At 48.9% G+C, this 25,358-nt stretch overlaps 1 protein-coding gene across 1 annotated transcript in view; it reads right to left on the bottom strand.

The window, feature by feature from the left end:
* Window positions 1-487: 487 nt before the first annotated feature.
* The window catches only part of MAST4 (microtubule associated serine/threonine kinase family member 4), a 594,255-nt gene continuing 569,384 nt past the window's right edge, over window positions 488-25,358 (bottom strand). The window contains exons 21-29 of the mRNA XM_040977340.1: window positions 25,150-25,262; window positions 23,310-23,437; window positions 22,747-22,982; window positions 19,063-19,263; window positions 15,891-16,120; window positions 14,811-14,933; window positions 6,808-6,944; window positions 4,613-4,794; window positions 488-4,344 (exon numbers count right to left, since the gene is read on the bottom strand). Coding sequence (XP_040833274.1) covers window positions 488-4,344; window positions 4,613-4,794; window positions 6,808-6,944; window positions 14,811-14,933; window positions 15,891-16,120; window positions 19,063-19,263; window positions 22,747-22,982; window positions 23,310-23,437; window positions 25,150-25,262 — 5,207 coding nt within the window. The remainder of the gene's footprint in view (window positions 4,345-4,612; window positions 4,795-6,807; window positions 6,945-14,810; window positions 14,934-15,890; window positions 16,121-19,062; window positions 19,264-22,746; window positions 22,983-23,309; window positions 23,438-25,149; window positions 25,263-25,358) is intronic.

Below are 25,358 nucleotides of genomic sequence, written 5' to 3'. Positions count from 1 at the left end.
TCTCAAATCTCCTATATTTCATGGTTTTCCTCTTTACCTCTAGTTCATGTCATAGCTTCTAAAAATGGAGCCTTTAAAAGATCCTCTTTAACCACAGACCCAAACATGTTGGTGAATGTGTAAATATACACGGATATGGATGGATCCACTTTTTTTCACATACACCCCAGTTCTGAGCATCTTGCTTCATTACATTACCCGAAATGTTAAAGCTAAGATCTCATTAAATATGAAAGGGGGGGCTGTATAGTAGACGCCATTAGCAGCAAGAAATACACTCTACATCCCAAACCAAACACATGGCTAGATATTTACAGAGATCTTTCTCCTCCACAGGCCGCATCTCAGGTCAGGTACTTTTCAGAGGTTACAGCTGGGAAGGCATCTGGAAAGGAACTCGGCTCGCTCGCTCGCTCTCCCGCCTGCTGCCTCAGGGGACGCTCCTGTCCCTTTCAGCAGGTGAGCAGCACCTGCCGCGCCAAGCAGCTTAGCAGGCCTTTTTGTGTGGGCTGCTACGCAAACTCTCTTTCCCCCGCCTCTGCCGGACCACGAAATCTTTCTCGGAGGAAAGGGTGATGGGGCGGTCCACGCTGGCAGCCGGGGACGGCTTGGCGGTCTCTCTGCCCGCCGTGTGCTTCCTGACCGGGGCAGGCTCTGTCGTCCCCCGTGTCTCCCTGCTTCCCGAGAGCGCGCGGTCCCGGGGACTGGCCCTGTCCCACGAGCTGGGCTCTGGGTGCTGGGCCTCGGTGGGCGGGGTGGAGACTCGGAAGGAGGGCAGAGAGTCGCTCTTGGTCATCTGGGTTCTGCCGTCGCCCCCCGCGGCGGGGGCCCTGTGCTGGTCCCTGGAGGTGGGGAGCTCCACGGTGCCCGCGTGGCCCTTGATGGGTGCAGCCGCCTCCCCTGTGGCGGCGGTGGTGGCCTCCCGTCCTCGGGATCTGGCTTCTGGGAAGCTGCAGGAGGAGCTGAGCGGCTTCTCGGGAAGAGCCACGACCCGCAAGGTGCTCTGCCCGGACACCGAGGGCGACCGCTTCATGCCAGCCGGCTTGGAGACCTCGGCTGGTGGCTTCGGGGCGCCGTTGCCCTTCGCTCTGGCTTCGGCGCAGCCCTTCCCGGATCCCAGGGCCGGCCTCTCGGTGGTGGCACCTTTGGCTCGGCCCTCCGTGTGTGCGGGGGACGGGCTGGCCTCTGGCTTGGTGCCATCGGCTGTCGTGTGGTAAAGTGCTTCTGTGGGTTTCTTCCCTTCGGGAGCCGGCTGGCCAGAGCTTTTGTCTGTCTGTCTGCAGGAAGCAGGAGGAGGGCAATCTTTCACAGTGGCTGGTTTGGGCTGCTTTGGAAACAGGCTTGGCTTATCAGTGGCTGTGGGCAGCTCCTGGTCAGTGGGCTGGCCGAGGCCCAGGTGTCCTTGTTCAGGCCGGTGCCCAGGCTTCTCCCGGGCCTCCGGGGGTTGCCCACTACTGAGGGTCTGCAGTCTGGCATCTGGCAGGCTCCCTTCAGCTTTCAGGGGACTGCAGGGCCCAGCATCTCCCTGGTCAACCACATTACAACCTCTGATCTGGGCGTTTGCATCCAACCCAGCTCTGCTGCTGCCCTTGGCCGAGCTGGAGAGGGCCTGGCTAGCAGGCTCCTTGCCCTTGGCAACCCCGATGATGCTGGGTTTGGGGGCGGAGAGGGACTTCTCTGGGTTCTTTGATTTTGTGGGGCTGGGCTCAGGACCAGGCTGCCTGTGGCTACTGTTGTCACTGGGCACTGCGGCAGGCTTGGCAGGGTCCTGGGGGCCTGGCTTGCGTTCTGCAGCGGTGGCCTTGGGCCCCAGCTCTCTGCCAGAAGCGTGACTTGGGGCACTGCACTGCTGCCATGAGGGCGAGGCCAGGCCGGGCAGGTCTTTGGTGGGCAGTAGGGGCTGAGGGCTAGCGTTCAGAGGTCTCTGTGTAGGCTGTTCCTTCCGCTCCGTGGGCTCCTTGGCGTTGTCCTGCAGACCTGGGGGATGCACAAGCTGCTCGTTTTTGCCTCTGTCACTTCCGGGCAGACAGTACCTGGCAGGAGGGCCCTTGGGCTTGGGCTCCAGGCTACCTCTGCCCTTGCCAAACTCCTTGTCACAGGGAGCCCCAGCTGAGTGCAAGGAAGACTCCTGCCTGGGCAGCGGCCTCTCCTCCTCCCGGCCATCTTTGTGGTTGGTTTTCCTGCAAGGTCCGGCCGCCGTTGCCTCGGCTGCTGCCGCGTCGTCTGGGCTCTGGCTCTGCGCATGGAGATGCGGGCAGGTCCTGCCCACAGACGGGAGGCCTGGGGAGCCGTCGTTGGACCTGATGCTTTCTGGAGGACGCAGTTCCCCAGAGGGCTGTCTGGGTGTGTCAGCCCTGGAGGGGGGCCGCTCGCTTCTGGCTGTGGGAGGGCCCCCCTCACTCACTTCCCTCGACTTCTCCTTCGAGGGGACCCCTTCGGGAGGACCTGTTTCCCGTGGCCTGGCTGGCTCTGCACTGTGCGGGCTCTGTGCTGGGCAGGGGAGGAGCTTGGTGTCCGTGGGGGTAGGACGACTCTCTCTCTGTGACAGGTCCTCGGTGACTGTCCCAGGGCTCCTGCTAGTGAGGCGAGTGACTTTCCGGTCCGGCTTCAGCTCCTGGGCAGGGGTTGGAGTTGCTGGTGGCGCCTGCAGACTCCGGCTGGGGGGCAGGAACCGAGGCTCGAGCAGGTACGACTTACTCACCTTTAAGCTGGCAGGGGAAAGCTCTCTTGGACCTGCAGTTTCACCCCTTTTCTCGCTGCTGCTGATGGGGATGCCCGGTGGCATGGGGGGCCCCACGTCACTGCTCGGGCTGGGACTCAAGGCAGACTCCGGGGAAAGCAGCTCTGGCTTGGAGGCTTGGGGTCCCGACAGGAGAGCGATGTCTAAAGTACCCTCGAGGGGCTTCAGGCACGAAACCGATCTACCTTCCAGCTTATACTCGGGGCTCTTCCTGACAGGGGACTCGGTGGAGGTCACCAAGCCCGGCTTCTCTGTCCCCCCGTCCACTCGGCCAGCTAAGGCTTTGAGAGGAGCAAAGGAGACGGCGCTCATCGGGGCTGTGTGGGTGCTGCTGATAAACGCCCGGCTCTCGACTGCTGTTGGGGTGTCCTGCTGCCCACCCACGGGCCGGAGGGGGTTCCCCGGCAGGCACTCGTGGGTGTTGGTCATCAGCCCTGGGCCAGGGCTGTCATCTTTGTCTTCGATTGCCATTTTCTTCCAGAGGTAATCAATGTTGGCCAGTCTGCCGTCCAGCTTCTCGTTGCGGAAGTGTTCCTTGGCCTGGGGACCCTTCTCTGCATGCTCACCCCGCCCAGAGGAGGTGGGCCGCTCCAGGGAAGCACAGACACCATCCTGCAGGGGCCTGGCAGCAAGGGCCCGTTTGGAGTCCCCTGGGCCCTGGCTATGCTCCTTGGGCACAGGACTGCAGCCAGGGGCTGCCACTGCATCCAACGTGGCCCCCTCAGTGGCCCGCACGCTGGCCTGCTTATGCAGGGCATCTCGTAGCAAACTGCCCATGGTCGGGGCCTCTGGCCCGGTGGCTTTGCTGTCAAAATGACCTGCTCTTTCTAAAGCTTTGGAGTAAACTTTCTTCTCTCTCTCCTCCCGTCTTGACAGAGGGTGATTTTCCAAGTCACTCTTGAGACCAGGGGCTTTCTGGGAAGGTTCTTGTTTGTCTGGGAGGCCCTCTGGTTTCTTGACCACCACCTTGGCCTTGAGCTTGTCCCGGTCCAGGTCGTCCACCGACTCCTGTCGGCCTAGCTTCCTGGAGACGGGGCGCTTCAGGCAGCCCTGCTCCACGGGGCGTGCACGGCTGAGAGATGGCGCGTCGCACATGCTCTCTTCCAGGCTCTGCAGCGTGGTGTCCCGCTGGCTCTGCTCCCGCTGCACCTCTTCCTGGGTCACTTCCAGGCTGTGTTTGCGCGAGCACAGGTGCTTCTTGTCACCAGCGTAGGAGGGCGCCAGCTTCTCCTCGGACTGCACGCGCTTGAGCAGCGGGGACCGCGGGGGCTCGGCGCTCTTGGGCCGCACCACGTGTCTGACGATGGTGGGAGGGGAGTGCATCTTGCTGGGAAAGGCTTGGGCGATCTTGGCGCTGCCCAGGGAGTGTCCCAACAGCGGGGATGGTGAGCGCTGTGGAGAGGTGGGCTGGGGAGTCGGAGAGGGCGTCCGGGCCAGTGGAGACAGGGGGATGCTGCCAGCCGACTTCCGGCGTCCTGAGCGGTACCTCTGCCCGCTGAGCTTGGGGGCCAGGCCGTGGAGTGTGCTGGGCCGGATGTGCCCCGATCCCGCTGGGGAGTTGGGGGCGCTAGAACTTGGGGAGCTGCTCTGGGAGGAATTAGTACCTGCCGGGAGGGTGGGGGAAGGAAGACAAGGCTGTGAGCATCCAAGTTCTACCTTGTTCCCTTCCCACGTCCAGCCCAGGCTGCTTAAGGTAAGGTTTGGGAAAGGGCACTTGCTGAGCGTCCTCCCTTCCCCCAAGCTAAGCCCAGGCTCTCTTAAACACTGCCTGTGTCATGAGGAAGTCGCGTAGTGTTTTCCCAGGGTCCCGGAGGGTGACTTTTTCTTGCTCCCCACTTTTTCCGCTGTCCAGATCTCAGGACCCTCACTCACCTGATGGAAAGTCAGGGGTGGAGCGATAACTGGGCGTGGGGGAGCGCGGGGACAGGCTGTGCGTGGGCGACCCGGGCAGGCTCTCTCCCGAGGACAGGGACCTGTTGAGGCAGGAGAAGCTCCGGCTGGTATGGAGTAAGGGAGATGGCTGCTTGGCCAGCTTCTTGAAAAGGGATCTCCTCCTGGGAAGAAAACAGATGCACTGAGAAGGGCTTTCCTAGGGCAGAGCTCGGGCCTCCCCACCCCAGCACCCACGAGGTCAGCTCGTGGCTTTGTCAGAACTGATGCGTTGACCCCATTTAATTAAGAGAGCATGCAAGGTCTTTCACGGTGCTGCAGTGAGCAGGCGCTTCATTCACGAAGGGCTGTTTGTAGCGCTTTCAGCCCTCCGAGCTCCTGAATATTGCTGACAGCGCAGCCTGTGTATTTACATAGAAAACATCCAGAAAGCTGAGGCTGAAGCTTACCGTGGCGGCAGATGCTGGCAGCAACCATAAAAGTGAAATGTGCATTTTGAGCACATCTTAAAAAACCCAGCTCTGGGAGCCGGTATCGAACCTCCTGGTTAGGAAGGCAGAGGAAATGCACAGCGCCCGTACCGGCGTGCCTGAGCCCCGACTCTCCAGCCCGACTCTGCCTTGCCACCAGGATGGACTCTGGGAGCCTGTGGTTCAGGTCCCTGTGAGGTCTCCGGTTTGGTCTAGCCTGGAACCCGGCCACGGTGGGCATTCGAGGGATGCTCCTACTTTCTGTCTCTTCGATTTTCAAGAAAAAAGCAAAATGAAATGAACAAGCTTAGCCGCCCTGACTCTTTGGGGCACACAGCTGTGTGGAGCTACTTCACCACTTGGAGAGCCCAACCCTCTTCTCGTGAGCTCAAACAAAGCTGAGTCCTGCCTGGCCTGCAGCCAGTTTGTTCTAGATGACTTAAAAATACGATCAACAATGAAGCACCACCAAAAAAGAAGGATCCTAGTCCTGGCTTCGGATCGGCATAGCATCGGCCATTGCGCTCACTTGGGGAGTGAATCATCGGACGGAAGATATTCCTCTCTGTCTCTCCTCCTCTCTGTATATTTGACTTTCCAATAAATAAATATATCTTTAATAATAAAAAAAAGAGGGATCCTAAAATTTGGGTGTGCAGCTTTAAGCAAAGTAATAAGTTGGATTTAAAAGTCAAACAGTTCTACAAAATGAAAATGAAAAAGCGCTCATATATTCTGGTTTCTCTCCATTTCCCCCAAAACCCCAGTTCCTCTCAGGTGTCTGTCTAATGCTAAAATACTATCCTGATACTACTTAATTTTAGGAATAACCTGTGAATTTCCTAATCTGGGAGATGAGGTCAAGCTCTAATACCAGCTTTGCCATATGCTTCCCCTTGTCTGTCTCTCCCACATAATAAGTCAAAAACGTTTTTTGGTGAGAAAAAATGGTTAGTGTTTCATGGTGCAGTAGAAGTGCTGCTCACAGCCAGTCCATGTGCAGGAGAATTCTGTATCTTTGCTTCTTGGGACTCTTGGTGTACATAGATCATTCATTTGGGGTTTAATTTCTATCATTAGAGATCCTCTTAAGATAAGAAGAGCTGCCAGGGCATGGTGCAGGAGGCACGCCCCGAATGCCTGCCGAGGGCACACACAGGCATCCTGCTGGCATCCGCCCAGAAAGTGGTGCCCAGGCTGCAAATGTGTGTGACCTGCTTAGGGTTTCCTGTCAGTCAAACGATGCCCATTGATTTCTGGGGCTTACATAGAAGCTTTAAAGATGAAGTGATTTTAGGATAGCTGGCATTTTTTTCAAAGAAAAAAAACACACCAACTGTTTGTTTTTAGATAAAGGACCTTTTAAATGTGGATTGAATATGAAAAACTGCCTACAGGTCTGGTCCCTCAAATCCAAGTGCTCTGAAATGAAGGCTGGAGGCTTGAAAAACAGTAAAAGGTTTTGCACGGTGCTCACGCATGATAAAAAGCAAGTTCTATCTCTGTACAATACAAATATGGAAATCCTTTCCCTGGGAAAAAATAATGCTATTGTGACTACGAACTTGATAAGTGTGTGAAGTGCTGTCCCGTATTTCCCAGAGAGAAACGAATGCTTCCATAGGACACGGATCTGAGCGAACCAGGGGATAACCTGTGTCCACCACAGGCAAGGCCAGGCACCTGTGAACCCTCCTTCCACTGTACCTCTCCAGGCTCTCTTTCTTCTTGCATTTCTTGCTCCGCCTCACCATCCGGCTCTTATAGCTGTTTCTTCTAGCTGGTCCCGTTTTGATGGAAGTGTTTTCAAACGGGGTAGTGTTGATTGATACTTTATTTCCGCTCTGTGAAAAAAAAAAAAATGAGGTGCTATTCAAGCAAAGAAAAGTTGTGATGGAAAATCGGAATCAGGTAATAAGAAGATTCCAAATGAAACAGAGGCACCCTCATATGTACACAAGGCTCCGCTCCCTCCCTCTGTGAGGCTCTGCCGACACAGACCGGCTGCAAGGCCAAATGTGGAGGATCTGCAAGAGGCTGGCCTCCAGGGTCCTCGGCTCTGAGTTCGAAACCTGCTCACTGACACTGGCAGGCTGTTTGCCCTTCTGGGAAGCAGCGTCCACTGCTGGCGGGGGGCCCAGCCCAGCTCCCAGGGCTCGTGTGGCGGTTAAATGAGAGAAGGCTGACACAGCCCGCAACCCCAAGTGTGACACATGGAAGGGGGCCTATAAATAACAGTTCTCTTCATCCATATGCATAAGGCCACACATGCCCGGCGGCTGTCTGCTTTCGCTTGATTTATTTCACTTTTTTCTTCCTTTTTGTGTGTTTCCTTTGGCCTAGAAATTATAAGAGGGGAAAACTGAATGAATCTTTTCATTTTAATTGCTTTAAAAGCTTCCTTTCTCTAATTCCATTAAAAAAAAACCTGTCAACGTGCAAAGCTGGTGAAGTCTCTGCTCGCCAGAGGGCGCTCTGCCCCGAACCAGATCACAGAATCCAGAGAAGGTTCCAGGTGGAACCTTGTGGCATCTTTTCACCCACGCCCACAGCTCATCCCCACCTGGAACCAGGTCTCGGGGAGGTAAGTAGGTTGGGCGTGAGAGACTAGAGAAACAAAAATGACGGCCATGGTAAAATCTACGCTCCCTCCCCGGCTCGGGATAGAACCTGCGGCTTCGTAAGACAGAGACTAGACAGCATAAGTAGCTAGATTAAAACCACTGGGGAACCTCTCGTCTGATGCCACTGGTCATTTGCTGCTTGATTTTTTTTTTTAGGCAAGTATCAGCATATGTTCTCATTTTTGGACATGTTTCACATTATATAATTCTGAACAACTTTCCCTTCATCATGAAGTATTAAGAACATGATTTTTTTAAAAATGCAATGAGAGAATGAGAATTTATCCATTTCCATACTGCTGTTTTCCATGTCGCTTATTATGGTTAGTTGTAGCTCTTTAGGAAATGGCTTGTTCATGTCTCCCATCTGGTTTACCCTGGAGAGTCCTGGTCTTTCACTCAAACTTCCTTGTATGTTTAAGAACATATAACCCCACCCCGTGTCAGATTTGTGCAAAAACAGGGTCTGAACTTCAGCGGAAGTGTGTTGTTCTGAAAGAATAAATTATGCAAGGAATTCTTTAGGCAAATGCAAAAACTTAACTAGCATGGAGACTGATGTTCTACTGTTGCTTTAAGAGGGGAATTCAGTTGATGGTACTTGAGGTCTACCTGTTAAGGTTTCAGGGAGTGGGTTGTTCCCATTACAAACAGAGAGGCTTTGGTGAAGGAAAGAGGTGGCAGCGTGGATGGAGCGCGGCTCTCTGACCTTCCTAGGCTCAGGACACATGGGATGTAACCACTGCTGGGCTGTTCAGGCACCAGGGCCCTGGGAACCTGAACCCAACCCTACCCTTCCTTAAGATAACTTCAGAGTTCATGGGCAGGTGGAACTGAGTTTGCTTTGGTGCTCCAAAATGTTGAAATGCATGCTTTAACAAAACAAAACAAAAAACAACTACATGCTTTGAGCATTTTGAAGAGCCTCTGGGTAATGAATGACGACGTCACCTGGAATTTGACGCGTGGCTGCTGTCTTTATTTTTGCAATCACATTCATGAGGTTGTTGGTTTCGCCCTCATGACTCGGGACATTTTTTGCTCATTTGTAAAGAATGGAGCTGATTCTTTCCAAGGCCATAGAGCCTGGTACACAGCCTGCCTCTGCCTTTCACCTGTCCCCCACTGGCTCTGGGCATCCTGGTCCCTCAACTCCCCTGTGCCTAGTATATGCATGCTTTGTATATGCCAGGGGACAGAAACATCATGACACGGTGTAAGATAAACACAGAAATGAATGAAGATCAGAATCTGCTAAACAAGAGCCTTAGTGTCACTAACTTCTAGCTCCCTTGACCCTCCAAAAATCAAACCCACTGTTCCCTTTTGATGGTTGCCCCGGTAACCAGAGTACGGTGGAGCCTGGGCCCAAAGCTGCAACCCTCGAGGTTGGTGAAATCCTGGCGGGCCCCTGAGGCAGTGAGATCACGCTGCACCAATGAAGGGCTGGAGCGACCCCACCCCAGCTTGCATGTCAGGGGAGTTTAAACTCCTTTGCACAGCTCTTGCAGGCTTTTCTTCCCTTTGCAGCCCCTTCCTCCATGCCTGCCTTTCCACTGCACAGGGAAGGGAAGCCCGTGACCATGGTTTCCGGAATCAAGGCCATCTAAATTACTCCTCTACATTTGGCTGAAGTATTCGTTCCCTGGTGGTCGGCAAATCTTACACACTTTCCTACATTTGATTTGTTCCACAGGAGTTAACTTTGAAATGGGCCCAAAAGATAACCTCCCATTCACCAAGAATTCAGGGGCAAAAGTTAGGCTGGAAACGTTAGCGGTCAGATTAAAATGGCAAAATGTTGGAGGGGGAAAAAAAATCAAAATAGGTGAGGTTTGTGGAGCCTGCCATCTGGTGGATGCGCTCTGCTATAGCAAGTGCTTCCTTAAAATGGCTTACTGGGCTGGTTTGTCCTCTTAACACAGTGACCCCATATCAGAGCAATTCAGTGGCACTTGTTCCAGAAATAACAGTGGCAACAGAAATTCCCGCAGCAGACTCTTAAATGTTCAGTTAATTCACTTTCCTATTCAACTCTTTGTGATCCATGCACAGTGGGAGGGAAATTGTTTTAAGCTAGCTGAATTGAATACAATAGTCTGGCTATGCAATTTCTTCTCTCAATCTGGCTCTCTCTGCTAGCTGCTTATCAGTTGGCCTTGGGTAATTCACCTCGAGCTTAGCTGTCTTGCACACTTCTTTCTCTGCGAAGCTCTGCGAAGTCTCCCAAAGGACCCCCTTCATTCCTCAGCCCCACCCATCCTGCACACTACATCCACACAGGCTGTGGGTTCCTTCTCACTAGTTCTTCTGTCTCACGTGCCTTGGGGTCTCTAGCCATTGAATTTCCATTCCTCTTCATTCCTTCCCACACCCACCCCCCCGAAAGATCGTGTGCCCTTTTTCAAATACTGAGTTAATATCTATTTCCTGCACGGACACCCAACTTTTGTATGCAGGCCCTGTGTACCGTGGTAAAAGTCCATCTGTCCTCATTCGGAACACATGCTTGTGGCCTGATCTTCCTGTGGGATTCTGTGATAACAACCTGGCGTACCCCCCCAACCCACCCCAGTAAACATTAGACCGGAAGTTACTGCCACTGTTGGCAGTGGAGCGCCCGAGCTATACTGCCTGGTGGAAATTATCTCTTTAGACAGACTTGGGATGCTATAACTTTTCTCTGCTTTGGTTGGTTCACCAGTAAAATGGGGCATTTATTTTTACAGAGTTTAACTATGAGAGCTGTCTGAGTTAATTTGTGTACAACACAACAAAGCTTGGCAGGAAGCAGGTGCGCCACTTGCTATTGTTTGTGTGTGTCATTCCCATGTGATCCTTGCAGGACCTGACCCAGCACGTCAGGAACTCAGTAAATCGGATGCTCATTGAGGGCCACCACTGCAGTATCTACAGGCTCTTTCCACGTTTTAGAAAAAGGAACATCTGAACCGAGCCTGGTGAAGTTTTAAGACATTGCTTATGTCTTTGGGGCATTTACTCTGATGCTGTCCTAAGAAAGCAACCTGGTTAAATCGAAGTTTTCTGATAATGGAAGCTAAGACTGGCAGACTCTCATGTAAGCAGGAGTTGCACGTGGGTCTGGTCTGTATGGTGTTCATTGGTGGATACAGAACACGAAGAAAGCTTGCAGACGGTAAGTTCTTTGTGCAAGACTGATGCTGACTGCGAGTGAACAGGAGGTGGCTAACTCCTTGGGGAATGCAGGGTGTGAATTCAAGCCAAAAAGGTACACTGCGGGCTTGGCACAATAGCCTAGTGGCTAAAAATCCTTGTCTTGCATGAAACAAGATCCCATGTGGGTGCTGGTTCATGTTCTGTCTGCTCCACGTTCCATTCAATTCCTGACTTGTGCCTGGGAAAGTAGTTGAGGAAGGTCCAAAGCCTTGGGACCCTGCACCTACACAGGACCCAGCAGAAGCTCCTGGCCTCAGGTTGGTTCAGTTCCAGCCACTGTGACTACTTGGCAGTGGTTGGAAGATCTTCCTCTATGTCTCTCCTTCTCTCTGTAAATCTGACTTTCCAATAAAAAATAATAAATCTTAAAAAAATATAAAAGAGTACACTGCAGAGGATTCACAGAGCTAAACAGGATCTGAACTAGACAGTGATGGCGTTCCGTAGTTCCATGGGTCTAGGACGCTATGGACAGGTTTCTCTGTGCATGAAGTTAACTCGCTTTTCCACTGTACATTTACCTTGAAGTTACGAAGGTAAATGAAGCCCAATGTGAAGCTCTGGGCGTAAGGAACAGGCTTTATGCTAATAATCCAGAAGATGAATAGTGCATGTTATTTCAAAACATCCAGCCCCACAGGTTGAATTCTCCACCTGAGGGAGTTGTGAGAATCTGGGGAGTGTTTTGCAACCACAAAAAAATACGAGGTACACAGCGTCTGTGAATGTTAAAGGAGTTGCTCTCCAATGTTAAGCAGGGACAGCACAGCAGCACCCAACAGTGAGACTTGTCATTTCACACTCTCTGCTCCAGAATCACTGGGTAAATTTGGAAGAAAGCTGCGTGATTACACAGTTCACTGGGAAGATAATTAAATCCCTGGTATGCTCTTTGTTTTATGACACTAGTTACTCCGCTGGAGTGCTTCCTTCACCAACTGGATACAGGCTTGGATTTTGGACGGAGCCCACCAGGGTAGCCTAGAAGGCCCAAGGGCCCCCCACCTCTGTTTTTGCACGAGTCATTTCAGGGCTGCCTCGCAAAGTAGAGGCTAGACGTTGTGTTACGTGCCCTGGAACCAAACCAGGGCAAATAAATTAGATGATTCAGTTCTTCTAAGAGATGCTGCCAGCCCTTTAGGGGAAGTCTACATCCAAATTTTATAAAAGCAAAAACATCAGTTATATTATAATTAACAAATGAAATAAGTTTACTTTAGTGCAACTTTTTTTTAAAAAAGATGTTCATAGAAAAACTATAATGAAAACACTACAGTTTCAAAAAAAACAGTTTCAAAAAAAATTTGGTGGTGAGAGTATCTTGTAATTTTGTTTTCCCACAAATTCTTGAAGCATTCTTGCATTTCATTTACCTCCTGTCCTGATTTTTCTGAGCTCGGGATATCACAGAGATGCTATTAGGCATGTAACAAAGAATGAAGACAAAATCCCTTCCACCTTTTTCCTTTTTTTTCAGATGAATGAAAACCAAGAGTTCACCCTCAGAACAGACTCAATCCCTAACATGATGGGTCAAGGTGAACTGGGAACACTCAGAGAGGATTTGAGAAAGAGCAAGCTCCTCCTTTCTCCCCACCCCTGTGGTCCTGAGCAAGACGGAAGCTTTAGTGTTGACACGGGAGACAAGGAGAACACACAACTTCCCTGAGTCCCTGACCCCCTCAGGGTGGCACCTGCCATGTGGCACCTGCCCACTGGCTCCAATCCAGTGGGAAAAGCACTCGGTCGGACTTGAGTCTTTGCTCTTGTCCTTCATGCTGGCTTTTAGGAGAGTAAGATCTTCTCATCACTTTCCCAGTCAAAGGATCTCAAAGTGAACAACTATGCTGTTCCATACATCGCCTGAACACCAACTCTGAGGGAGGGGTTCATCCCTATTGGACATGAGAAGAATACTGCACGAGACTGATGTTCACTGAAGCTAAAATCTCAGGACTTCCCCACATGGATGCCACACTGAAGGCATTTGCTTTTACTCAGTAGCCACTTAGCAAACATGTAAAGCTTAAAGCTTCTACTAAACCAGTTGTGTGATACTTGTCCTCTCGTGGCCACTGTGCGACAACTGGCAAATAACGGCTCATCCACAAGTTGTTAAGCCTCTCTTCCCTATGGGACCTGAGCCCAGGACCAAAATCTCAGTACTCACGTGAATCAGTCCACGTTAGTCACTTTTCTCTCGTTTCATACCATTTCAATACTGTAACCTTGGATAGCCGTCCTATTTCACAGTACTTCCAGAACCTCTTTGTGTGGGCTGGGAAGATGGCAGAGAAGGGCAAACTCCTTCGACTACTGGCACCCCACTTCTCTAAATGCCTGCCAAGTGTAGTCTGACATCACGTCCCTGCGGCGCCTCACACACATTTCCACGCATAAGTGTAGTGTTTCTCCCCCACTACAACCTCCACCGACTGTTTCTTTTTCTTAGATACATCCCCTATACTTTTTGAGGACAAAGATCATAGGATAATGCCCAGAGTCTCCACTGGGACCTAACTTACCTGCTAGTGCTCTAGCTAACACTCTAGCTGGAGGCTGAATATTAAACGGCATAGGGGACTGGTATAACATAGCAGAGGGGTTGGTTCCAGTCTGGGTCGCCCTACTTCTGATCCAGCTCCCTGCAAATGTGCCTCAGAACTTGGGGCCCCTGAGACCCATGAAGGAAGCCTGGACAGAGTGTCTGACTTCACCCTGGACTAGCCCTGGCCGCTGTGGCCATCTGGGGAGAGAACCAGCAGATGAAAACGATACTATGGAGCTGTTTATACAGAGGAACTTTGAAACAGGGTGAAATTTGGTGCAAAAGAAGTAAAATTCATGCACAGTTTCACAATGCATGTTTTCTATGAAATCTTTAAAACCTTTTGTATGTGTTTATGCTAAGTCGTTGATTCTAAGGCCGTGGCCCAAATCTCTGGTACCTAGACCCTTAAACACTCTGGGCACAATATTTAAGAAGAGACTGTCTATAAATCTACTGACTTGAAAAAGTAATACAAGTTGGGACAGTATTTCTCATCACAAATAAATTCACCTTTTTCTAAACTAAGTTTAAATTCATCTATATTTTATCCAGATCCACACTGGAAAATAGACTTGTATATGCTAGAATCAGCAGATGGCAAAGCAAACTCAGTGTCAGGGAAGACGGGGTACAATATGCTTTCTCCACACAGACCCATGCTTCTGCTGAGTTTATTCCGTGGGATTCACTACAAGCAGGATCTCTAGTTAAATTAATTGTCTTGGGAGTGGGAAGAACTTAATAATTGATAGAACCACCAGTTTCATAGAGGGATATGTATATCTGTGTAAATATATATATATCCAAAAAGTATATAAAATCTTTGATAGTTTTGTATTCCAGAGAAATTCCAGCTTGCAGACTAACCCTTCAGACTGGAACTCAGAGTTTCACAGTATCTTTTCTTTATTATACTAGAATAAAATTACCGATGGTTCCTGCAGAAAATCACTTTTAAGACAGGTAATTTGCAAACAGGTATATAAAGAAAAAGAATTCTTTCTTTTGAAGGGATTTCAGAAAGTCCTTATGAAATGGAATTAAAACAAATACTTTTGGTCCCCAAGGTTCCTGAGATCCATGCATAACATTCCATAATACATATTTCCCATTAACTTTTTGAAGACCCCTCATAATTGCAATTTAGAATGAGAAGCAAAATTAGGGAATGAGTGGGTAGATAAAAGGATCTTACTTATGATGGAAATTCAGGGAAATGAGAATATCTTTGTGTGTATATTATATCAGTAATGGGACTGATTATCTGGGTGTACTATAGAAACTCTCTTGGTTCCAGCTCCTTTGGTTACCTGCCTCCTTGTGACATAAGACAATACCTTGAGTAGAAGCTCTATAACTTCAGTGTGGACAAGTCCATGGACTGGCTCTCCATTGATGTGTGTGATCAGGTCCCCGGCCTTCAGTCCAGCCTGGCAGGCCAGACTTCCTTCTTCCACATTCTAAAGCCCAGAAGGAAAGTATATATTTGTCAGCAGGTAGATAACAACTCTTTTTAGCTAAATATTTGAATTAGATCCCAAGTTGCTCACAGGAAATCAAAGAGGCATGGCTAATCTTCCTATTATGGCACTGTCCTAACAAAGTGTAGGGCCGGTGTAAGGATGTGGACATCAATGCTGCAGAGGGAGACTCCAGGGGGAGCCAGTGTCTGGTAGCCTGGTGTCCCAATTGGATCGGTCCCTGTCACTCATTTGAGAGGTTTGGACTGAATTCCCAGCTGTTCCTGGCATGTGGGGAGTGAACCTAAAGGGACCTCATGGTCTCTCTGAAATCAACTTAAACTAAAACTGAAGGTGAATTCAAATGGCAAAGGCTAGTAAAAATAGTGAAGTAAAGTAAAGGGAGGATAGAAATGGGACCGTTTTTGCCTACTCCTATACACAAGCTGGCAGACATAGTCAATGAAATATGAAAACTTAGGGCTGGCACCATAGTATATTGTAAGTTAAGCTCCTGCCGAAGGTGCCAGCATCTCATAGGGCCACAAGTTCCAATCCTGGCTGCTCCACTTCTGATGCAGCTCCCTGCTTATGGCCTGGGAAAGCAGTGAAGATGGACCTGAGTCCTTGTATACCCAGCATGGCAGACCTTGAAGAAGTTGCTGGCTGTTTGGGACTAGCCCAGCTCCAGCCATTGTGGCCATGTGGGGAGTGAACCAGCAGATGGAAGATCTCTCTCCCTCCCTTTTCTTCCCCTCTTTCGGTAAATTTGTCTCTCAAAAATAAATCTAAAAGAAAATGAAGTCTAGAAAGAACTATAAGAAATCACTAGCTTTTGCTAGTTCAGCTCCACTACAAAAACACAAACACCAAGGATGAGAGGAAAATGAGGCAGATCTTGAGCCAGTCTGACAGATCCCTTTGTGAGGAACGCTGCCATGGCCCAGCTGAACTCACCCAGATGATGTGATGCACGGTGTAGACATCACTGTCTCCCACATACACCCGGATGGCACGCATGGTGAAGCCATAGTTCTTCCCCGAGCTGTGGATCACGATGGGCTGATGGGGACTGGCAGACGCTCCCGAGGAGTCCCGGCTAGGAGAGGAATCCCGGGAGGAGGAGGGGTCCGAGGACAGGGAATGGGGAGACATGGGACTGCCCAGTGGAGAAACAGCAAACATGTCTGCAACAGAGAAAGCAGCCGTCAGCGCTGAGCCTGTTCCCACCCCATGTCCATGCAGTGTGCCCTCGCCCCACGGGCCTCCCGGGGTCACAAGCTCAGGCCCCAAACAAAGCCACCCATCCTCAGGACCGTGATGCAGCAATCACACACACATGTTTACGCAGGCAGCTTGCATGGACTTCAAAACAGAAAAGGAAACTTCTCTTTCTGTTTTAACTAGCTTGTCAATGGATACTTAAAAGTAACATTTTCTTAGCTCTTTACACCTACTTCCTGGCAATTTTAATTTACTGTATTAGTAAAAGAAATCAACCATAAATGCATATGAAAAGATACTTCAAAAGGTTGTAGAAAATGGAATTAAAAGGTAAGGGTCTTATGGTACAAAAATTTTTGAAATGGGTGTGTATCAGGAGGTCTTCGAAAGGTCGTGAAAATGCATATCATGATAAAAGTGCATGGATTTCCAAAAATTTTGCACTAAAATAAACTTTTCATTTCTTTCTCCAGGAACTCGTTGAAGGATCTTCACATTTCAAGTATGTCCTTCAGCACAGACCATTATGTACTTGGGTCAAAGATAGGGGGACTCAAAATCTTGCACTAAACAGCTTCAACATGTGTTTTGTTTTTTTTTTTTTTAAAGACACATGCCAGGAAAGCAATCTATCGGTTTAGCAGCTGCTATCTTATCAAGTTATTAAAGTTATTACTTCTATGGGCCCGGCGGCGTGGCTTAGCAGTTAAAGTCCTCACCTTGAACGTGCCGGGATCCCATATGGGCGCCGCTTCTAATCCCGGCAGCCCCACTTCCCATCCAGCTCCCTGCTTGTGGCCTGGGAAAGCAGTCGAGGATGGCCCAAAGCTTTGGGACCCTGCACCCACGTGGGAGACCTGGAAGAAGTTCCTGGATCCTGGCTTTGGATCGGCATAGCACTGGATGTTGCGCTCACTTGGGGAGTGAATCATCGGATGGAAGATCTTCCTCTCTGTCTCTCCTCCTCTCTGAATATCTGACTTTCCAATAAATAAATAAATAAATAAATAAATAAATAAATAAATAAATTTTAAAAAAAATTATTACTTCTAAAAAATAATCAAGAAAACACTGAAGTGGTAAATTCTCTAAAAAAGATGGACTCATTACCATAGTTACAATGGGATCTCTTGATATATTGTTGGAAATTCTAATAATCCTAATAAGGTTTCTGAAGATAATTCAGACGAGGTACAAGAGTTCAAGGGAAGCGCAATTCGTGTTCTAAAACATCAATTCTCTGTTTTATAAGCAAACAGCTAACGTCTAGACGTTGTGTTCCTTTTAAAATTCATAGGCTGAACTCCAAGCTGATGCTAACTGTGAAGTGGGCCTTCTGCAGGGTGAAGGTGTCAGGGACAAGGGGCCTTTGCATGAGTGGCACTAGCACCCTCAGAGGCAGCAGGCTTGCTTGTCCTTCTGTGACAGCACAGAAGTGATCGTCTTTTCACCAGGAACTGTAGCCACTGGCACTCCACTCTAGGACTTCCTAGGCCCCAGAAGAGTGGACAATAAATGGACTAAGACACATACATTTTCAACTAGAGTTGCTGTCACTTGCATCTGTGCTTTGATCGTGAGCTCAGAGTCCGGCTACGATGTGTTCCAGTGCTGCTGAAGTCATCAGGGTGTGGTGGCTTACACTGTAAACTCAAAGGACCCCCACTGCCGTTGCTCCAATTTGTTGACTATCTGAACAAGAACAAACCTAGATGTATCATTCCTCCTGCTCCTTCTCTGACTTTATGTGGCCTCCTAGGGTGACCTTCTGTCTCCACAATGAGAGGTGCCCAGTGGGGGGGGGGGGCAGGAGTCTTCAGGAGAGGTGACAGGATGAGGACAGAGTGCAGTGCAAAGCTCCAACTGACCCAATCCTTCATTTCATGTCACTCTCCCTTCTCTGCCCAAACTGAATAATTTCTCATTTCTAAAGGATGAGTCTTCTCTCTCCAGCTTTCCAAAGTGCCCTGAACAATATCAAACCTACCTTTCCCTTCAGTGTGACTGCACTGGGACAATCCCCCTCAGGTTATGAAGAGCCCATCAGATGATGGCCAGAGGGAGTGGTCTTACAGCACCAAGACAATCTACCGGCATGCCTACTGCCCCCAATGAGTATGTGTTTAGATCTGATTTCCTGTTGCACAAATATGGAATACAAAAATATAATCCTCTGTCTACACTGTCCATATTCTCCCAAAGAGAAGCCATCTGTGATACGATCCAATTCCCATTCCCCAGCTCTTACTGTCGCTTAAGTGATGTCATAAACATCAGTGTGTACATTTCATCTCTGCCAGTGGAATTAACTACTGATTGGTGATCAGCAGAGGCAAAAAGCAAGCTGTGGAAAAAATATTGCAATTCAATAAAACCATCATTAAGCGCAGTTTTCCAAAACAGGGCAGCAAATGACTTGACTACCAGTAGGAGGAAGCATAGCTCAAGCTACAGTGTTAGGAAAAAAACGTTCTCTCTCAATGCTACCTGTGACCTTGGATCTCTGGAAAGGAAAAGCTCACATTTCTGTGTCTCTAGTCTCATTAGTTAGATGAGCAACGCTAAACCCAACTCTTCACAGGATATAAACCATACTGTGTAGAGAAGAAAAATGATCCAAAGGAAGAACTGTATCATTTAGCTTAGATGTAGGAAAGAAACAACACACGAGGTAAGCCATCTTGGCAAGACAGCCTTTACCATCTCGATGTGGAGTGGGAGGAAAGCAGGCCACGCATGCTCTGTGGGAGCCCCCAAGAGCACCTGCAGGGAGAACCTGGGGCTCAACAGGCAGAAGCTCCGTGTCTTGAGAGTGGGTCTGGCACAGCCCCACCAGCATGCCAACTCGGGGCAGGGGAACGCATGCAGAAATGACGCGGTTTCGGGCATGCACACGTCTCGCTACCTCCTGGGATCATGAGGGACAGGGCACTGGCAGACAGGGACTTGGTGACTTTGCCCGAGACTTTCTTTTTCTCTGTGTTTTCTAATCGCTGCCGGGCCATGTGGGAGGCGGGCTCACTGCACGGCTTTGAGGAATTATCTGGACTGCCCACACCCTCGCTGCGTCCATTGATCTGATCCAAGTGCTCTGAAAAACTGCCAACTGCACAAAACAGAGAGGATAAGCACATTCAGGAAAATCCAGGACAGGCAAAGAGAGAGAAGGAAGGAAGGGCACACAGTGTCAGACAACAGCAGGGGAAAAACAACACAGCAGAGATGTTCAAGTCTCTGCTCGTACACGTGTCTGCTCAGTCTTCCACCATGACTCCATGGGACCAGAGGAACAAACTGCTTCTGTTAAACCCTGCTAGGTCATTCTCTTCCTGCCCTACGCCAGACAAGAGCAGGTAATACTCCCACCATTACCTCATATATATCACAACCTATGACCCCTGTGAGACCAATGACCTTCACTATCAATGCTTTTAATGAGAGTTTTGATCCACGGTCATCATTTACCCATTCTAGGCAAGCTCTGTCTGTGCCATCCCCTTCCATCTTCCTAAGGCACACGCTGTCCTAGGCTCAGGTATGTAACTTCAGGAAAATGTCGAGTGGCACCTCTGACTTCTTATGCTGTGTGTTTATGCCAAGCTGCTTCCTCATTGCAAAAGACAAGCCAGAGCAGAGCACCAGCACACTGCCATCTTCCAGACAATGTGGCATATGCTTCCAGAACTTAATCTTCGTCCTTTCTCAGCCATGCTTTCATTATTTTTGGTTTCATTCAAGCTTTAAAACAAAGGGGGGGGGGTCTTTCCACGGCAATGGACTGTGAGTATAAACAGGATGGAAGGGATAGAGATGGGAGTTACCGATGTCAGCTGAGTGACAGCAGAGGGACAGAGGGCAAAAGGTCTTAGGAGTCACACATGGGTTGCCAAGAGAAACACTGAGCAACTGTCTCTTGATTCCTCCTACAATTTCTTCCCCAGGTTATCACTTGCCTGTTTTCACTGAGAATATTTTAGTCCATCCAGAAGAGGCAATGCTTATTTTTACTTGTAAATGTTGTCTTTTCACATTCCTGCGCTGAAGAGTGAAGTCTCTCATATAAGATATGCAATGCATGCAGAGGATTTAATATCATTATGAATGGTCTTTTCAAACAACAGCCAGCACATGATGAATTGCTGAGCAGGTGAAATCCTCTGTGCAGGACTGAGGCTGCTTTTGGCGTGCTCAAGTCTCTGTTACACTGCTGTGAATACGCAAGGGTACTAGTGACCGTGGCTCCAGTTCATGGAGGAGGCACTGACTGCCTGTGTGTGGTCTAAGCTGAAGGAAGCCAGGGGCTTGGGAGAACTGTTGTGCGCCCAGCACACTCCCTGGCCATCCACTGTATACAGTGGTATGCACAGGAAAACAAAACATGAACTTTCATGTATCTTCCATCTGTCCAATGAAGGAAGATGATCTTAAGGCAAATATCAGCCTTCTTCCTCCCATAGGCTAACCTCCTCCTCCCTTAACAGTGGCTCTGTTTCACTCCCTGGGAGAAAACAAATGTTGATGGACTTGATGGAATCTGTCTCACTATTCAGAATCTCATCTCACAGAAGTGGGGCTTCCTTTTGGGTAAGGTACACACTTCTCATTTCTAATTTGGTCTTGATGGGGCCACTAAAAAGCACAAAATCAAAATCTAAACGTATTCACAGTCACCACTGGATCCATCCAAGCATTTACTGGTCACAGAGTCACGAACAATGCTGCTGTGAAAAAGTTGTACTTCCCTGAATGGCACGGTGTGGACAGACACTTTCTGCTTTTAGCACCATTTCTCATTGCTCCTGCCATCTCATTTCACAGTACCACGTCTAAGCGTGTGCTGCTTTTCTGCCAGTGGTGGATAATGTCACCTTAATGTTCAGTAAATGTCAAGAGTCCTTTCTTTTTGATGGCAGAGCAATATAAAAATCAACAAATTTAATTTTACTACAGTCACGGTTTTCAGGTTCCCTAATTACTGTTGGCTCGAGGCAGATCAGCTCATCTCTCTATTCTGCAAAGCCTTTAAGGCCTTTGATTATTTTTAGTATGTTTATTAGGGAGACAGAGAGAGAGAGAGAGAGAGAAAGGTGGTTTGAATCTATTAATCAAAATGCATGGCAGGACCTAACCAGAGGTTTTTTTAATTATGAAAATAATCAATCAAATGCTCAGACACCCTGCTCCTCCTCTCCCCTCCTACCTTCCAGATAGTGAGCAGGCTGAGGAGATGAGACCGAGTAAACAATTTTCCAGGGGAATAGCACATTTGAAATGGAGGTGCTTATGTTGTATTTAGAGTAAGCTAACTCAGACCCAGACAGAAGTTAGAACCTAGCATGTAAAATACAGAGCTAGCCAGCCTCGGCTTAACTACAGGATGAGCTAAGCATGAGCAGCAATCTTAGACTAAGAGATCGGTGGTTGCTACACTATTTCTGCATTGGTATTCTCTTGACCACATTGTTGGGGCGCGAGGAAGAGCATTGGAAGCAGAACTGGGGTGAAGACGGGGACAGCAGGGATAGCATTATTTCTTCCTGAAATATAATCGCCAAGCATGTGTGTGGCACGACAGATCCACTTTAGTGAGGCTGATGTATACCGGGTCCATAAAATTTGCCTTAACATCTTTTTTAAAAAAAAACCAAACACTACGAAGATTCAGTTTAAACTGTTGCTGAAAAATCTTGGAATGGTCATGGATCTAACGGAAACACAGCGACTCTTCCGCATCCATGTTGAGTTTTTTTTTTTTTTTTTAGGGATAAATGTACATTCCTCTGTAAAAGGATATTGTGGGCATCAAGGTTTTTATATAAACAATACTTGAAATGCATGTAGGAAATCTTGTTCTGGGAGAAGTGCACGTTTGACTCTCTAATGAAGACTCTGCGAGTATGGGTCTACAGACTGGATAGGCCCCGCACTTGAAATGTCTTGCCATGATCATGCTGCTGCTACAAGGAAGGTTAGTGCACACAGCGGTGCGTTCAGAGCAAAGATCCCCAGCTCTGAGACTTCTTCCCAAGCAGTCAAAGTTACCACAGAAGCTTCTGACCCCAGGTGCCGTCTAACAGGGAAGGTGAATTGTCTTGTATGCAGTTATTCCACATGCACTTAAATACAAATTCTGATTATGTTGGCATTCTGGAGTCCCTTTCCCACCCAGTGCTAGATGCACCCAAAAGCATCTCTGATTCTCATAGCATGAGCATCTTGTATTCAGTGGGACTGAAGGCAACACCACCATTACTACCAGCCCCTTCCTTTGATGAAGCATCAAGCATCCCTTGAGGCAAAACTGGCTTTCCATTGCACCTTCTGGGTGACTCACATCACCTGCTAGGGTGTAGTCTTGTCTCTTACTCAGAACTATGTCTTTGTACCAACAACTGACAGTGCGCTCCCTGGTAGGCTCTGCTGCCAATGGGTCTGAGACACGAGATTGTCCACAAGCCTCAAGGAGTGAGACCAGCAACACAACAAACCCCAGCTCACAGTCTGGCGAAGCCAGCCCTGGACCAGCAGTGTGAGGATCACTTGAAGGTGGGCTGAAGAGTGGATGCCAGGCACCCCATCCCAGGCTTACCTGACAGGGTGGAGCTGCTGATGGTGCTGGCTGGGGTGGTAACCTCAGGTTCCTCCTGGGCACACTCCTCAGGTGGAAGGGCTGGCTTCTCTGGCTCTGGGTGGGCATCACTGGGGCAGGGGGCAGCTGTGTCTTGTTCCCCCTCTGTTGAAATAGCCAATTTGGGAAGTAGGCCAGAACTGAGTTTCCTCTTGTTGCTTTCAGTATCCGAAGAGTTAGAGGTGGATAACTGTTGCCTTCATAAAAACCAAAAACAAAGTCATAAGGTTGCACTCAGGCATACTGTGTTCAAGGGGAACTATGGAACCAACTAGGTAACACTGGCTCTTGGACAAGCCTCACCAAGACATGGCTGGTGTAGGGGTTCCTAGTGTGTAGGACCCAGGCCAGCAGCTTGGAATGCTCATTAAGTGCACATTCTGCAGGCCACTCCCCGTGGCTGGGCTTAGCTATCTGCAGCTTTTACAAAACTCTCAAGGTCATTCTGAAGCCCACTACAGAACCACTGTTATGCTAGTTAGTGGTTTAGTAACTGCTCTAGGGCCACAAGGTATTTCACATACATCTCAGAGTATTCCGAACTCCAGCTTAACGTTTCTGTGGATGGCAGAGCAATGCTTTTGGCTTTGTCCCCAGGGTCTTCCTTCTCTTCTCCTGGATTCTGAGTTGTGCGATCTATACTGCTGAACACCTGGAAGGCACATAATCAGTGATTACTGAAATTTTCCAGGAAGAGCTTGCCGGAACCAACCCTCCCCCTTCACGTCTTTGCACACAAATCTGAGTATGACTCAAGCTTGAACTGGGATCACACACCCAGAAAGCCCTCTCCTGGGCTGTCTACTTGAATCTTAAGAGGCACGAGTGAGAAGCCATGAATTCACTCCCACCCTCGACCCCCACCATATCTCGTTATAGACGCTGTGCCTGCAAATAAAATCCATAGATGCATTAGGTTCTCTAGGCACATCTTAGATTACTTCTTAGCCGTGAAGTCAATCAGAAAACGAAATAACAGAGAAAAAAGCCTTAATTGGCCACCAGTCACAGGGAGGAAGAAGGAAAAATGAATTGGAATTGGTAGCCAAGAGAATAAATGATCTGTTTTTGTACTTGAGCAGGGTGAGGGGTGGGCAGAGAGCAGGCAGGCAGGCAGGATACATTTGGTCACGAGGGACAGCAGCATTTGCTTGGTTTACAAATCACATTCACAGTCTGCCTCCTGTGTGAAGGGGTTAGAGCTAAGTCAAACCCAGGGGCTTGGCTCACTTCAGAATCTTTATTGTCCTGCAGGAGACATGGGAAGCAATTCAGGAGTGGAATGTCCAGTTCAGGAAGCACACCCCAATGCTGCCTTACTCAGCCCCTTAGGAATGGGATTAGGAGACTGGTGGCTAAGAATAAGGGAAGAAGAATAAAATACTGGCAAAGGATGTGCTTGCCTCGCCAGCATGTGTACTAAAATACAAGTGAAGGACATGGATAATGTTTAGCGGGTGGCTTGGATGGGCTGGAGAGCAGGACCTGGTCCAAGGCTGCATCAGAATCAGCAGAGCTTTGGCTGCCACCTTCTCCAGCGAAATCTCTAGAGAAACAGGTATGCCAGGTCATCACTTAGGAAAAGTGAGAGAGAACTTCAAAATCTACGATGTGCTTAGAAAAGCTAAACAATACTCACCCAACATGCCATGGCAACAGAAAATATGTAGTTAATAAAAAAAAGAAAAGGGAACCAGAATTCTCTCAAAGTTTAATTCTACTTTTCCCAGGGTCCCTCGAACTATCAGTTTTCTTCATTTTATTATTATTATTACCACTACTGCTGCCAAAAAGAAAGCATCTTCACCAAGCATTCATCTTGTTATCTTCCACCACATCCAGAAGTCTAGCATGGCTTCCTTCTGCTTGGTGTGTGTAGCTTACAGTTTCCCTGATTCTGAGCCTTTCCCATCCCTCAATCAGCTGTCCCCAAGCACAGTGGCTCATGTCAAGCACTGCACTTGCTCTGTGTATCCGCAGCAGTTGCTCAGCACACAACCAAGAGCACATTTCCCAGTCCAAAAGGAGAAATGGGCGAGGCCTCCACAGGCCAGTTCTGAGCTAGGACAAGGGTGTGCACAAGGGCAAGCCATATCCTAGCAATGGCTATCCTAGACTCTAGGGAGCCAACTCCTGCACATGACTTCCTGCCTCTGAGAGCATTAACTGTACCCACAGCCTGGAAGGGACCCTGCATCACAAGGGAAAGGGGTCCCTCTTCCTACATAAAAAGGATTTGTGAGCACACAGACTGCCCAAAGCACACGAGGTTTACAATCCTGCCCCGATGTTTCACGGGAGCCAGCTGGCCTACCAGAGGCAGCTCCTCCCAGACTGTACATGCTCACACCACATTTCACTTACTTTGGAAAACCTATGTGAACACGAAGAGAACTGCCTTATCTCCACGGTGAAGTCTTCATCATTGGTGTCATCCTCTTCCTCGGTTTCCATATGATGATACTTTTCTGACCGAGCTGCAGAAAAATGTTTGGGAACAGTCATGTCACTCCAAATTTCAGCTTTTGATTTAGACATGTTAAGTATGCATTTTTGGGTCACATCAACATTAT

This window comes from Ochotona curzoniae, unplaced genomic scaffold (genome assembly GCF_017591425.1).
Source record: "Ochotona curzoniae isolate NIBS_2020 unplaced genomic scaffold, NIBS_Ocur_1.0 contig_2754, whole genome shotgun sequence".
Classification (NCBI taxonomy): Eukaryota; Metazoa; Chordata; class Mammalia; order Lagomorpha; family Ochotonidae; genus Ochotona; species Ochotona curzoniae.
Note: the sequence above shows the minus strand (reverse complement) of the source record. Positions and strands in the feature narration are given on the sequence as shown.